At 36.6% G+C, this 13,706-nt stretch overlaps 1 protein-coding gene across 1 annotated transcript in view; it reads left to right on the forward strand.

The window, feature by feature from the left end:
- The window catches only part of CFAP69 (cilia and flagella associated protein 69), a 58,253-nt gene that overhangs the window by 19,970 nt on the left and 24,577 nt on the right, over positions 1-13,706 (forward strand). Inside the window, 7 exon segments of the mRNA XM_077174720.1 lie at positions 945-1,026; positions 2,281-2,473; positions 3,005-3,142; positions 5,258-5,334; positions 6,682-6,876; positions 7,850-7,936; positions 9,695-9,799. Of these exon segments, the coding sequence (XP_077030835.1) occupies positions 945-1,026; positions 2,281-2,473; positions 3,005-3,142; positions 5,258-5,334; positions 6,682-6,876; positions 7,850-7,936; positions 9,695-9,799 (877 nt within the window).

The following is a 13,706-nucleotide window of genomic DNA, read 5'->3' on the forward strand; positions in this document are numbered from 1 at the left end:
TATGACCTTTCTCTGCATATGTAGGCCTTTCTTCTGTTTATAATGTATAAAAATTCTTCATAAAATTTAATTAAAAATGATGCAAAAGAAATGGAATACACTGCCTGTAAGATTTTCTAAATATGGATTCAGTGTGACAACCTTACTCCCCACACAGAGTGACCTCCTGACATGCAGAGTTACTCAAGACTTTCTAAGAGAGGCATATGGTTAGAGTCTGTAAATAACTTCAGAGAGGTAAACAGCAGGCAAGAATAGACCAATATTAGCAAAAACTATGTAAACACAAGAATTGTCTGTAAACTGGCTATATTGGGCTAGAAATATTTTAAAGATTGCCAGTACATAGGAGGAAAATAAAAACTTTACTTGTTTTAAGGCAGAGGTTGATAAATACATTAAAAATCAAATATATTTACTGGGAAAAAACACTGATACAGGAGATCTCTAGTTTCTCTGTTAATGACCATAGCAGAGGAAATAAAGAAGCAACGGCAACATTGAATGCTGGCTTTATGATCATTTTAATCTGGGACAAGCAAACAGTTGCCAAAAAAAGTATTGCTTGACTCACCCCCTTGTTTTTGCTGGCAGAAATATTCATGCAGCCCTACAATAAACCAGATTAGGGACATAACCTGGTTAAATTTTAAACTCGTTTACTGAGTTAGTTTCAGTTCAAATACATATTCCAATTCATTCAGAGCCTGCCAAATTTGTCAGGCTGCTTCGAGGAAGGTGTGCCACCTGCAGGAGAAGAAAGAGCAGTCAAGCAGGGTATATTTAGTTATAGGTGTAAATGAAAGGCACATGAAACATGATTTTTCTGCTCCCTGAATATTGCATACCAAATGGTATGAAATTCAGTAAAATAAATCTGATGATTGTAGAATGTTCAGAATCATAAAAGTTTTTCTACATAAGGGATATTATTTCTGTTTAAGGTCTTGTGTCATTGGATGTTGCATTGCAGAGGACTCCTTTATTGAGAAGCAGGGCGTTTTTCTCCTTCTGGATTTGTTGGCAGTAGGTATTTTTATTACTGGTTTTGTAGAATGAATGAGTAGGAAAACAACATGGCAAATTTTGTTATTTTTGTTGCAGTATCTCCTAAGACTGGTATGATACAAAAAACCCAACCAAACAAAACCAAAAAAAAAAAAACCAAACAAAAACCAACACAAAAAAAAAAAACCCAAGTATATTTAACTGCCTGAGAGATACCCAGATATCTGCTCAGAAATCATTGTATAGGTTTTCCCTGTATCTTTTTTTTTTTTAATACATATTTGACAGAGGGAGTTTTTAATTTAACAAAATTATACTGTTTTTGAAAAGAAAACCCAAACTTTGCTCTCAGTTTGGATGACATCTCTCTTCAAAAAAGCATTTCAGTTCTTCATATTGAAGTTAGTAAGAGCACTTGATGGCTTTAACAGATTTTATGTTTGAAATTACCTTGTACATATATCTTGTGTGTATAGCTACTTCTGTGGATCTTAGACATGGAGCTGGCACAGACATCTCCACTCTTAGGAAATAAAAATGCACCTTCCTTGGGTCATTCACTCCTCATTCACACTGGTTGTACTGTCAGCCCCTGATCTTGCAGTGCAAGGCTGCAGACCCTCACAATAACAGAACCATAGAATGGCCTGGGTTGGAAGGGACCTTAAACATCACCCAGCTCCAACTCCCCTGGCCATGGGCAGGGCCACCTTCCACTAGATCACGTTGCTCAAAGCCACCTCCAGCCTGTCCTATCCAGCCTTCAGGGTTGGGGCATACACAGCTTCTCTGGGCAAGCTGTTCCAGTCCCTCATCAGCCTCAATATTTAATCTAAACTGACCCTTTCTCAGTTTGAAGCCCTTGCCTCCTCTCAGCTGCTGCCAGAAGATCTGGCCACAAAACAGAAGGTGTCATGTGAGGTACTGCTCACCCTCTGCCTTCAGAGTTCTGTTTCTTACAACAATAAACCTTGGTAGCAGTGTATTCTCCAGCATATGATCCTGGAGCCATGTACACAAAAACTACTGTGTGATTGTGCACACAGGAATGCATCTTATATGATCCTGTCCTCGTGTTCCTTGATTTATGGAACTTTGCATAGTAGAATGACAGAAACTTTAAGGATGTACAAGCTTATACACTAATTTTGTGCAAATACTAGTGATTAAAGGCTTGCAGTTACTTGGTTACATAGTACACAATTTCTCAGAAAGAAGGCATCAATGTGTTTTGAACAGTTTAAAACTTTCTTTACTTTATCCTTGATAAAGGTAAAGGACAACAACCTGTCCAATATAATTCTTGGAGCCTTGGTTGAATTTTCTGACAACCCTAAAACCGTTCTGCACATGAGTATCTGGCGAGGGAAGAGAGATCAGACAGCAGCTAATGTTCTAGTACAGTTATGGAGACAGGAGGAGATGGATTTGGGAGTCCAACGTGATCAATATGGAAAGATTGTTGGTAAGTTTTGTGATGCATGTGGAACTGTGAGCAGTCCAGTAAAATAATGACATTCTTTGCTCTTGTAGTCTGAATTCTGATGACAGTAAATAACAGCATTTATAACTTTACACTATAATTTTTACCAAACATAAAATATCTTCAGTTTCATTTATTTTTTATTTCATTTTAGTTATTCATTTATTTTCATTTTATTCTGGCCTCTATATGGCATTTTCTAGATCAGCTGGGAATAGACCAAGTATTGAACAGAACAATGACCAGCTTTTCTAATGCTAGACAGTTAAAACTGCTTAATTTCTTCTACAAAAGGCATTTTATTTTGTTCTATGTTGTAAAAAGAAGTGAGTGCTGTTCTCACAAATTTTTAGTCATGCTGATTAAAATTTCCTGACCCAGATTATGCTCAACTCTTGGCCAAACAATCAAAATTATTTACATGCTGTCCACAAAGATGGATTTCCTCTAAGTTTGGCAACATACTTAGAGGATACTTCATTCTTCTTCTTTGGTTTTGTGTTTTTATATTAGACACCAAGAGACCTCTTATTACCAGGTTCCAGAAACAGCAAAAGGTCATTCCAGTGCCTGCCTGCTGTCCCAGTTTTTCCATCATGGAAGTTTCAGAGAGTGCACGGGCAAAAATTTATTCATTATTTTGCAAGCTAGGTAAGACAAATGAGTTGCCTTGTTAGTGTCATATTTGTTATTAAACTGAACTTATAAATAAAGTTACTATTAAAAAAAAACAAAGTCAAAGAAAACATTGTGATTCAGCATCAGTACTCTCTAATTGATAGATGCTTGGTCATTATGTTATTAGTTAAGTCCCTCTTTTTAGAATTTCAAGACTTCCCCACTACTTTGCTACCCCTACCACCAGGAAGAATTTTCTTAGGACTAAACCTAAAATTTGCTTGAAATTCTTTGCAATTTATTTTCCTACACACAATATCTCTTTCATATCTTTTTGCACTTTTACATTTATTTCTCTAGACTGAGAAAGATATTACTCATTGATTGCATTTTCTAACACAATCTCTAGTTATTCTTGTTTTTTTCTGTAGTCTTTCAATTGAATCAAATTCTTCTTGGTCTGTAGTGTACCAAAGCTGAACACAGTACTGCAGCAGAAGCCTCACAGCCAGATAGAGTTATGTTACTCTACACATCTTGTAAATAAACATTCAGACATAAATGTAACAGTAGCTGTATTCCTGGTGGCATGATATTGTTTGCTCATTCAACTTAGAATGTTGTACAGGTGGCTATTCCTACAGTTAGAATTTTCTATTTGTCCTCACTGAATTAAATTCTGTGTTTTTAGATAGTTTTTCAGAGTAGCAAGATTAAAAAAATTTGCATTTTAATATTTTCTTTCAAAGTGTGGTAGTCCCTCTTAATTTTTCATTGTTTGTGCACTGAATACTCATTATACCCTTGTCTTAAAACCTTGACTGACTGAACTAAAGATAAGTGATAAATTCTTCCACATCCATGAGATTTTTTTTTTGTCTGTAGAGAAAAGTTGGGTCTTAGTTTTCAGTAATTCATGTTGGATATTAATTTTTTTTCTGTTAACATTTAGCTGCATAAACATTATCTAATTATTTGTTTCAGGGGATTTTTTAGGCTTATTTTTGTTTTCATGTCCATCCTCTGCAGGTTCAAAGGTAATCAGTAATTGTTCTGAGATTGCTTGCCATTCTCTGCTTTACCTAGAGAATGAGCTGGTTTGAAAACATCCTTAGTTTCTCTAATAATCTATAGCTACTTGCTCCTCTGTTGTAGGAGCTCCAGGCTCTTACTAATTTTAGTAGTGTTAATTATATTGAATGTTGGATCACAGCTGGTTTCTTTACTAAAATAAAAAGGCGTAAGATTTTCTTTCAGCTGTCTTCTATATTCACAGATATCCTCCATGTTAGTTATATACATTGCACTGTCTCCTGGGAAGTACTGAAATTATAGGAAATTTGACAATAACATATGGACAGATTTTATAGTCTTTTATCAGCAACTTCCTGGGTTGCTCCATAACAGCCTGTAATCTAGAAAAGCAGTGGTGCTAAATGGTCTTTATTTACAGTATTTCTTAACTTCAAAACATGATGTAATTATACTCTAGGCAGATGCTACTTTCCCAGTTACCACACAGATGCTATGATGAAGTCTAGAAAGACTTGATATTTGATAGACTATATTTACATTTTTTTAATTAAGTGCTATAATCATTCAGTGTGCAAAAAAATTGAAACATAGTCTCAGCAACCATACTTCCCTACCTTATTCTTTTACACATACTGGGAACATTTTGTAAAAATGGAGTCATGATGCTCAAGGCATTATGCTGAAGACAATAATCTACAAGATGGAGGGACACTCTCATTTCACAGCTTTGGAACAAAGCACTAGTATAATTTTCCTGTTGGCTACTTCACAGTTAGAGCAAACTCTTTATGTGCTGAACTGCTGCTCTAGAACTTGTGATCAGTAGACTCACCTGTTTGTCTGCTTTAATAGAAATCAAACCCTTACCACAAAAGTGTAACATCCAAATGATTGGAAGGCTGACAGAGCCATTCATAAGTAAAGATTTTAGTACAGAGAGAGTGTATTATAGAGAAACGGGGTTTTTATCAGCAAAAAATGCTCAGGATCAAAAGTGACTGACTGGTGTATGTATGGTGAAGATTTTGCATGTGTTTATATGACAAATAAGATTTTTAGAATATTATATTTTAAGATCAATTCATCATACTGTTGTGATTAATATTCTTTTAGGTTTTGAAAATTTACCTGGCTTGTCTGCTAAGGACGTTGTTACGCTTGCTATTATACAACATTATATTGACTTTAAAGTGAGTATAGTTCAAGCAAATAATACTATTGTACCTGCATTCCGAAAAATAGCAAGTATATCTCAGGACACAACAAACAAATAACCCTTCAAAAGCTGTCCCCTATGTCACAAGTCACCTCTAATTTCACATATTGAAAGCCAGTATTCAACAGCAAAAGAAACAATCCCACCTGCAGCATTGCATCAATCCCCATCTTCTTGCTTCATATTGCTACAAATGTTTGTGACCATGCAGAAAATAAGACTAGAAACTAATGCTACTTTAAAATAACTTGGAAAAAAAATAGTTTTAACTGTTTGCCAGATCAAGACAGGAATGTGCTAGGAGTAAGAAACTGGGGAAGGACTGGACAGTAGGACTGTGTCCTTGTGTCCTTGCACAGTAAGGTCAGTTTAAGGGGACACTATTAAAAATGGCATTAAAACCACATTTTTGTAAAGTTTTCTCTGTACTTTGCTTTGTCCCCATGTGCAGTGCCCATCCATCCATCCATCCATCCAGTGTAAAGTTAAGAATGGTGTGCCTATAGGGCACAGGGTAACAAGCTTTGTGAGAACTGGAGAGCTGTCTTGCTCAAACAATGCTTTAGTTTATGATAAATTTATACTTAGGAACAAAGTCTGTGAGAGCTTGCAGTGCTCAGGAAATAGCAAGACAGTCTTTGGTTGATAATTCCAGCTTCTGTTGATAGTTTGTGTTGCAGTTTGCTCTAATAATGTCTGCAATTTAGGATTTTAAGAAGCAGGAAGTAGGACTCTATAGTAGAGGAAATGTATTGTACTTGAATATCTGTATAGACTTTGCCCCAGGAGGTCCCAGTTGTCCTTGATGGGCTGCAGCTGTGACCAATGAAGATAACTGGGATAAAAGGGGGCAGGTTAGCCAGTCAGGGAGAGCCTTGGAGGAGCCCTGAACTGAGGGAGAACAGCATGCAGAAGAAGGAGTCTGTGCTGTGAAGATCTGCAGCCATGAGAATACACTGAGGAGGTATGGACTTTAGAAATCTGATAACAACAGCAGTATGGGACTCTAGAAAAATAGAACAACAACAGGACTCAACACTTTGCTCTTGTAAATTGGTATCTTGAAGCTATTCCTTCAGAATTTCTGTAGTTATCAGCATTCTTGTTGCCCCTCTTTGAATCAAGTTTGGTCTTGGGAAGGCTTAAGGAGGCTTATACTATGCCACTACTACTGGCATAGTAGTAGCATAGTCTAACCTTGCATAAAAATTTTAAGAAGTCAAACAAAAATAAGGAGAGATGTGGTTGCTCTGTTTTATTTTGAATAATTGGAACTGAAGAATGTGATAAAAACTGAATATGGTGTATGTTTCACACACAGGTTGGAGAGGTTTGGAGTGAAATATCTGCAGAAATAAAAGAAGAATTCAGGCCTGTTACATCAGATGAGAGCACCTTGAAGCTTATTTTAGAGGTGACAGAAAATACTGGAAGAATGGTTCTTGGTCTGCAGACTGAAGCGCTTGGAAGACAACACGACCAGGAAATCAAGGAAGAGAAAAAAATTTACAAGGAAGTAAGACAAAGGAGTATTTAAATAAGGAAAGCCCACCTAAGCTTTTTTTTCCCATTCTTATGCAGATTTTCTTATTATATAATGTTGAGAATCCTGTTCCTGAGCACTGCTTGAAAAGTTTAAATCTGTTGCAGCAGCCAAATTTTACCTTTAAATTAAATTAGGTTAACCTCAGTCCTCCCAGCTTCTATAAATTCCACAGTATTTAGAGAGTAACATGAAAAAATGAAGTAGTATCATCAGTGATGCATCAGCAATGGAGTAATGAGAAATGATCATTATTTTACCATAGAGTTGCACTCGTGTTCATCTGTAGCAGATGACAGTACAAAGTGCTTATTACAACTGCACCTGCTTCTTAAAATGAAATACAAGTCCCTGTTATAAGCTCCCTTGCTGAATATTCACAGGCCTTTATTACTTCAGAAAGTAGGGCTTTGTGCTTCCCAGCATGCTGAGAATGAGAAGGTATAGATATTTTCCAGCTTTGGTTATAAGGCAGACATTTTGTGGTTTTGCTCATCCATCGTCTCACCCTCTCCTGCTTTCTGAGAAATAAGATCATTTGGCCCAGTTGTCTGAAATCTCATGCTAGTGTTTTTGAGGGATTGTCCTGCATTATGATGACAGCACTTTTGTCACCTGAACTGATTCTATCACTTTTACTCAGCATTTGAGAGTAAGAATACAGAAAGCACTCCTCAAAGAGCTGGGCCTCATCCAACATACATGTTGGAAAAGAGGAAAATTAGTTTGCACAAAAACCTCTTTGTTTATAAGGGCAGTGCATAAATGCAGTTTTTAAAGGGCAGGTACTTTACTACATTATTGTCCAGTCTCAGGTGAGAGGGATGAGCTAAGGTAGCCAAAGGGGCGGAGCTGAATGTTCTTTTCAGATGGCACAAGCAATGAAATTAGAAGAGATTTGATACCAGCATCGTGTTGCATGCTGTAAATCTCATTTCTATTACAGATCCAAGCTAGTCAAACACAGAGAGAAATGATAAATAAATCTTGGGAAAATTTCTTGGCTCGGACATCGAACTATGAGGCATTGAAGGTAAGAAACCTAAGCCTGATGGAGCAAAAAATTTACAATCATGATGTTGTTATAATAATTGTGAAGTTCCAAACACATTTCTTAATGAATTGTAAGGATGTTCAAGTAGAAGTGATAGTAAATTTTATATTCACACAGACATAGAAGAAGTAACCATAAGATGTATTGGAAAAGTTATACAATCTTTGATTCTTCTGACTACAACCACAAATTGGGGATCAGCATTGTCACTTGCAGTTGGGGAGTGGGTGTATATATGTGTATTTCTTCTAAAACTGCTGAGACTATGAGTCTGTTCTTACTTTTCTTTATTTTTTCTAATTCTTCATTCTCTTTTTTTAGTACAGCACACATCTTTCAAGATGGGAAATATTTTATGATGAAAGGAGTTTCTTCTAGCAATATTGTCACTTTCCCAAAACAACATAAAAATATTAGGGGACTGGTTTGGCAACCAGACTAAGTTGAAAAATGAATGAAATCGGACTTGAAAGAAAAGCTTTGGCAGAAAAATTTAATTTTTCTTCATTTCCCAAAGGACTTGAAAAGGAGAACAATTTTCTTTCTATGCAAGCATCTTCTTGGCCTGTGGAAAGATGTATGCTAGAATTAGAAATTAAAAAGGGACAGAAGAACTACAGACTCATTAGTTTTATCTGAGTTAAACTGAGAAGCAGTTTTAGGCACATGGGGAGGAAGGAGATTGTTATAGACTGTCATGAATTTACTAAGGGCAAATCATGCCTTGCCAACACAGTTGCCTTCTGTGATAAAATTATTTGTTCTGGAAAAAGAGGAAGGGGATGCTTATTCCCTTGGCTTTAGCAAGGTTTTCAGCATGGTCCTGTGTAGCATTTGTAGTCAAAATGGGAATACATGGAGTAGATTACATACAGGTCAACTGCAAGCTGTGGGAAAAACTGGCTGGATGGGCTCTAAAGGACCATGATCAGATTGAAGTTTAACTAGTGGTCAGTTTTGAGTGATAGTCCTCTGAGTTAATTATAGTGTTGATAATATAGTGTTGATTTAACATTTTCATTAGTGACTTGGATATTGAATCACTATCCATCCTCATCAAGCTTAATGTGTGAATGCCTCATCCCAGGAACTGTTTAAGGCCAGGTTGGATGGGGCTCTGAGCAACCTGGTCTGGTGTCCCTGCCCATGGCAGGGGAGTTGGAACTAGATAAACTTTAAGGTCCTTTCCAACCAAAATCATTCTGTGATTCTGCAGATCTGTGACACTGAACTGGAGGAAGCAATCCATATGCTGGGAGATAGGGTTGCTATTCAGAAGCTGGATGGATGGGCTGACCAAAAGCTCATGAATTTCAGGAAATGAAAATGTGAAGTCATTCACCTGGGATGTATTGAGATTGTGTTGAGATGCCTCAGTAGAGCTGGGTCTGCCTGGAGAGGCGGCTGTGTGGCCTGTGTGGGGTGACAGCTGAGGCAGCAGTGTGCTCTTGTGGCCATGAAGGCTCACAGCACCAAGGGCTGCATTGCACAGAGCACAGCCCCAACAGCAAGCAGGGATTCCCTTCCTACCCTTGCAGTGCCACAGCCATTTATTCTGGCTTTGGGTGTTCAGTACAAAAAAGAGTCAAAAAACAGGGGGAGGGTACTTACAATTAAAGGAAAATAGAATTATAACCGGATTTATTTTTTCACATTGTTTGTATATTTTCACATGAGTGCAAATGACACAATTAATGTAGATTAAAACAATTTTGCCTTTTTTCTGACTATCTTTAGAAAGCAAAAATGCGTCAGAAAACATTAATAGAGGCTTCCAGATCTAAGACAAAGCTTCACAATGGACCAGAACATTCTACTGATATTCCAAAACTCCATACAACAGTAAGTAATCCTTAATAACACTGTTTTATTTTCACAAATAGCTAAGTGGCTGTATACATGCTGCTGTTTACACTTTCTTTAATAACGTTTATGTTGACAAGCTCCAAGTACATAAGAAAGAACCTATATCTTCTGCAAATCACCACTTCCCATTCTGACATAGCCTTAGACAAGCACTTGGCCAGATGAGATTCAGATCTGCAGATTACTCTGAAAAAGTGTGGGCAAGATGGGCCCTCTGCTATGTGACATGTACCTGTCGTGACACAGCCATTCATGATAACCTTGCTGAGGTCAAGACCTCCACCTTTCATTGTTGAGTACATCTGTGCAACCTTTGATACATCCATTGAGGTGTCCTTTATCAGTGCCATGTCCCTGACTGCCTGCAGATACACTACTTGTTGCATCTGCAGAAACCATTTTGTTCTCATTTCTATCAGTTAATTGAAGTGTGAGAAAACAAAAAGCCTTTGTTAAGATCTAATTCACACCTAACAGCATATTTAGATGTTGAGTTTTGACAAAACGTGGGGGAATCCTCAGTCTAGCCAATAAACTGTTTTTGAGCTAACTGTATTATTTCCATGTAAGCATCACAGCTAAGGAGGATTTAAAGGGAATAGTTTCTTTGTTGCTTATAAGTTACTCTTACATGTGAGGAAAAATGAAAAAAAATAAACTTGAGGTGCTGTTTTCAAACTTGTATGAAGGTAAGAGACTTTTAGGAGACTTGAGCCTATTTTGGGCTCTCTGGCATGAATAATAATGTGGCTGCAAATTGAAAAAGAAAAGAGGACGTTCATGTTTGATGTGATGGAAAAGCAAGGAACCTAATAGGAAGCAAGGGGATTGTCTGAGTGCTGGACTAGGATTTTTCCCACATTATCTTAAACTTCAGAAAGATATGGAAGGACACATCTGGGAATGCAAGATGAAGTGGACTGGAACAATTATTTAGGTACTTGCATAAACAATAGTGAGACTGTTAAACAGCAATATTTTGCAGAAAGTATCTGAAAAATTTTGATATAAGCATGAGTAATCTGGAATTTGTTAGTGGAGAGAAATATATTGTCATATTTTATTTTAAAGGCTTGAACCTCAAGCTCTGAATGTTCATATCTTAGAGGGAGAGCAATTAACAAGAAAATACCTTCATGGTTCTACAATCAATATTTCAATAACTGTAGATAAAAACAAGGAGAAGATTAGTCCATTTTGCAGAATAGGTGTATTGAGAAAACAAATGTATCGGCAACATCATATAACATGCCTCAGGTATTTTGCTTAGGGGAATTACAAATGACAGACATGGGTGGAAAATTTTTTAATGCAACAATCTGCCAAACACCCTCAGCAGGGAGAGATGAAGATTAAGCTAAGATGACTATTGCAAACCAGTCAAGGTCAACTAATCAAACGTGAGCTACAGGCATGCAAGGAGTTGTATTTTTGTTTTTTTTTCAGTAGGTCATGATTAGAAGACAGAGCTGTCTTCTAATATACTCAAGGATATTTATTACAAGACCCCCAACCTTTTCAATATAAAGAGTAGTAATGAATCTGGAAAGGGTATGTGTCTTTCAATCTTGGAGATTTCCTGGAGAAGTAGTTCTATGCAATTGCATTTTGAGAGAAAGAGGGCCTGTTCTTTTTTTTTTCTTTCCTTATTTGGAGAAATAAGTAATAATTTATAGTGGAATTCTGAGGTCACAGACTGTGGCTGACATCCTATATGAATCCAAATAACATTGTACAGCAAACTTCTATTGGATAAAAGCTTGATTTTCTTTTTTGCAATTCCTAAATCAGACTCGAAGGCAGAAAGGCAGAGCATGTAAAAGCACCCACTGAAGAAACACTCTCTCCTTTCTTTTGTATTGATGGAAACAAACTGTGAATTTAGTATAAAGGATAGTTTTAGTGGCCCTCAGAAACCTGAGGGCATCTCCACCAACTGAACAATATTTTCAAAAGGCAGTTCATGATTTAACTCTCCTCTCATTTCAAATGCTAGCATGAGAGTTAAGCAATGTATTTATTTTGTATTTCAGGTTGCACCTGGTCGCTGTGTAACTGTGGAAGGGCAACTGTCTAATACAGACCATGCTCATAGAAAGTCCTCTGTTTGTAGAGCCTTCAGAAACAATCAAAAGAGATAAAACATTGGACTCAGCCAAGAAAAAATCGGTACCTGTAGAATAGATGCTGTTCCAAAGAGTGGTATATTAATATGTAGCTACCTGTGTGTAGATACAAGATAAAATCTGTTTTTAATGACTTGAAAAATTGCTTAGAACATCAAAAGAGTAAAATTATATCTTCCCTTAATTATATAATATAGGGATGCTTTATTAATAAAGCCCCCTATACAGTATGGTACAAAGGTATGTTATTTTAGTGACTTTGTGTGCTAATATCCACTGTCAACAGGTCCACTGTTTTAATTTCCATCTCTTCCTGGCACATTCCATACATTGCAGTTTAAACATCTCATTGAGCAGGGTGATAAATCTTCACATAAACACATTTGATTCTTCATTTCCCTGAATACCATACCCACATAGTTTTTGTCCAAGCCCATTTTGTTTCTTGAATTGCCACTTTTAGCATCAGGACTTCTGACATCCAAGTTTTCATCTAAATACTCACTAAGGAGCTTGTTTGTGCCAGCATTTTCTCCCAGCCTGTTGGAGAGGCCTTCTGGAATGTCCTTTTCCATTTGGGTTGCTCACAGCTCTTTAACTGATCTTACTAATCTAATAATTGTTGGGCTCTGATCCCCATTGTCTCCAGAAAGAATTCATCTTCTTCCACCTTTGCACCTCTAGAATGCCTGCACAAACTGGTGAGAGCAGACCTTTGTGTAGATGACTCAATTTCTGAGCTATTTTCTTTTTTAATTTGGTCAATGCCACAATTCACTGTTATACAATAGCACAAGACTCCCTGAGGCTCTTAATTTTAAAACCAGTTGCTGTCTAGTGCTGTGGCATAAATTTCTGTGACATTGCAAGCTTTTATGCTGTGACATACAAACTGGCACTTAGTTTGTCTTTTTTGCCTGTCACCAATATCTTGAGAAAAGCACAAACTTTTGTTTTTTTAACTGCCAGCTTGAAAAAAAGGAAATAAATTTGAGCTAAACATACTCCAACTCACTTTTTTTTACTTCGTGAAAGAGGGATGGGATAGGGTGTGTGTATCTTCAAAATGTTTCTCACACAACAAGACAAACATAGAAATAGTGGCATTAAAATAAAGGCAAAGAGTTTTGTTTCAAAATTGACTACCTAAATTTTATAAAAAGAAGAACCGTAAGAAAGTAATAACATAAAATAAAACATACATATGAAAAGTGATATTTGAAGTTTAGAAAAATCTCTATATATGCATTTTCCAAAAATCAGAAGGATTTTTTTATGGGCAGGTCTGTTACACCCTTGTTGAGTAAGAAAGTCATCACATTGTACAGTAGAAAAGTTATCTAATACTTAGAGAAATTGAATTGAGTTGTGCTAATTTAATTAAACTTTTTATGGTGACCCTTTGCTGACTTATAATTTTTAACTATAGTCTAATTAGTTATTACATTTTCCCAAGACTATCTGTATAAAGTTAGCTTTATTAAACTAGCCTATTTGTATTTCTTGCCTGCCTACAAGAAAGGTTAGCCAAGGTATATAAAGATTCTCTAACTCAAGTCCTGTGTCAAATAGTCTTGCTCAGTTTATGTTTATATTTCTCTGACAGCTCTGCAGCAGCCTTGCTGCTTTATTACTGGTTTAGAGAATGTGTGGTCTATTGTCTTTTTACAATTAAAACCAAATGATACATATTTTACTAGGAGACCAAAGACTGTGATGTTTGGAGGGGTTTTTACTTGCCTTTTTACATACACATA

This window comes from Agelaius phoeniceus, chromosome 1 (assembly GCF_051311805.1).
Source record: "Agelaius phoeniceus isolate bAgePho1 chromosome 1, bAgePho1.hap1, whole genome shotgun sequence".
Classification (NCBI taxonomy): Eukaryota; Metazoa; Chordata; class Aves; order Passeriformes; family Icteridae; genus Agelaius; species Agelaius phoeniceus.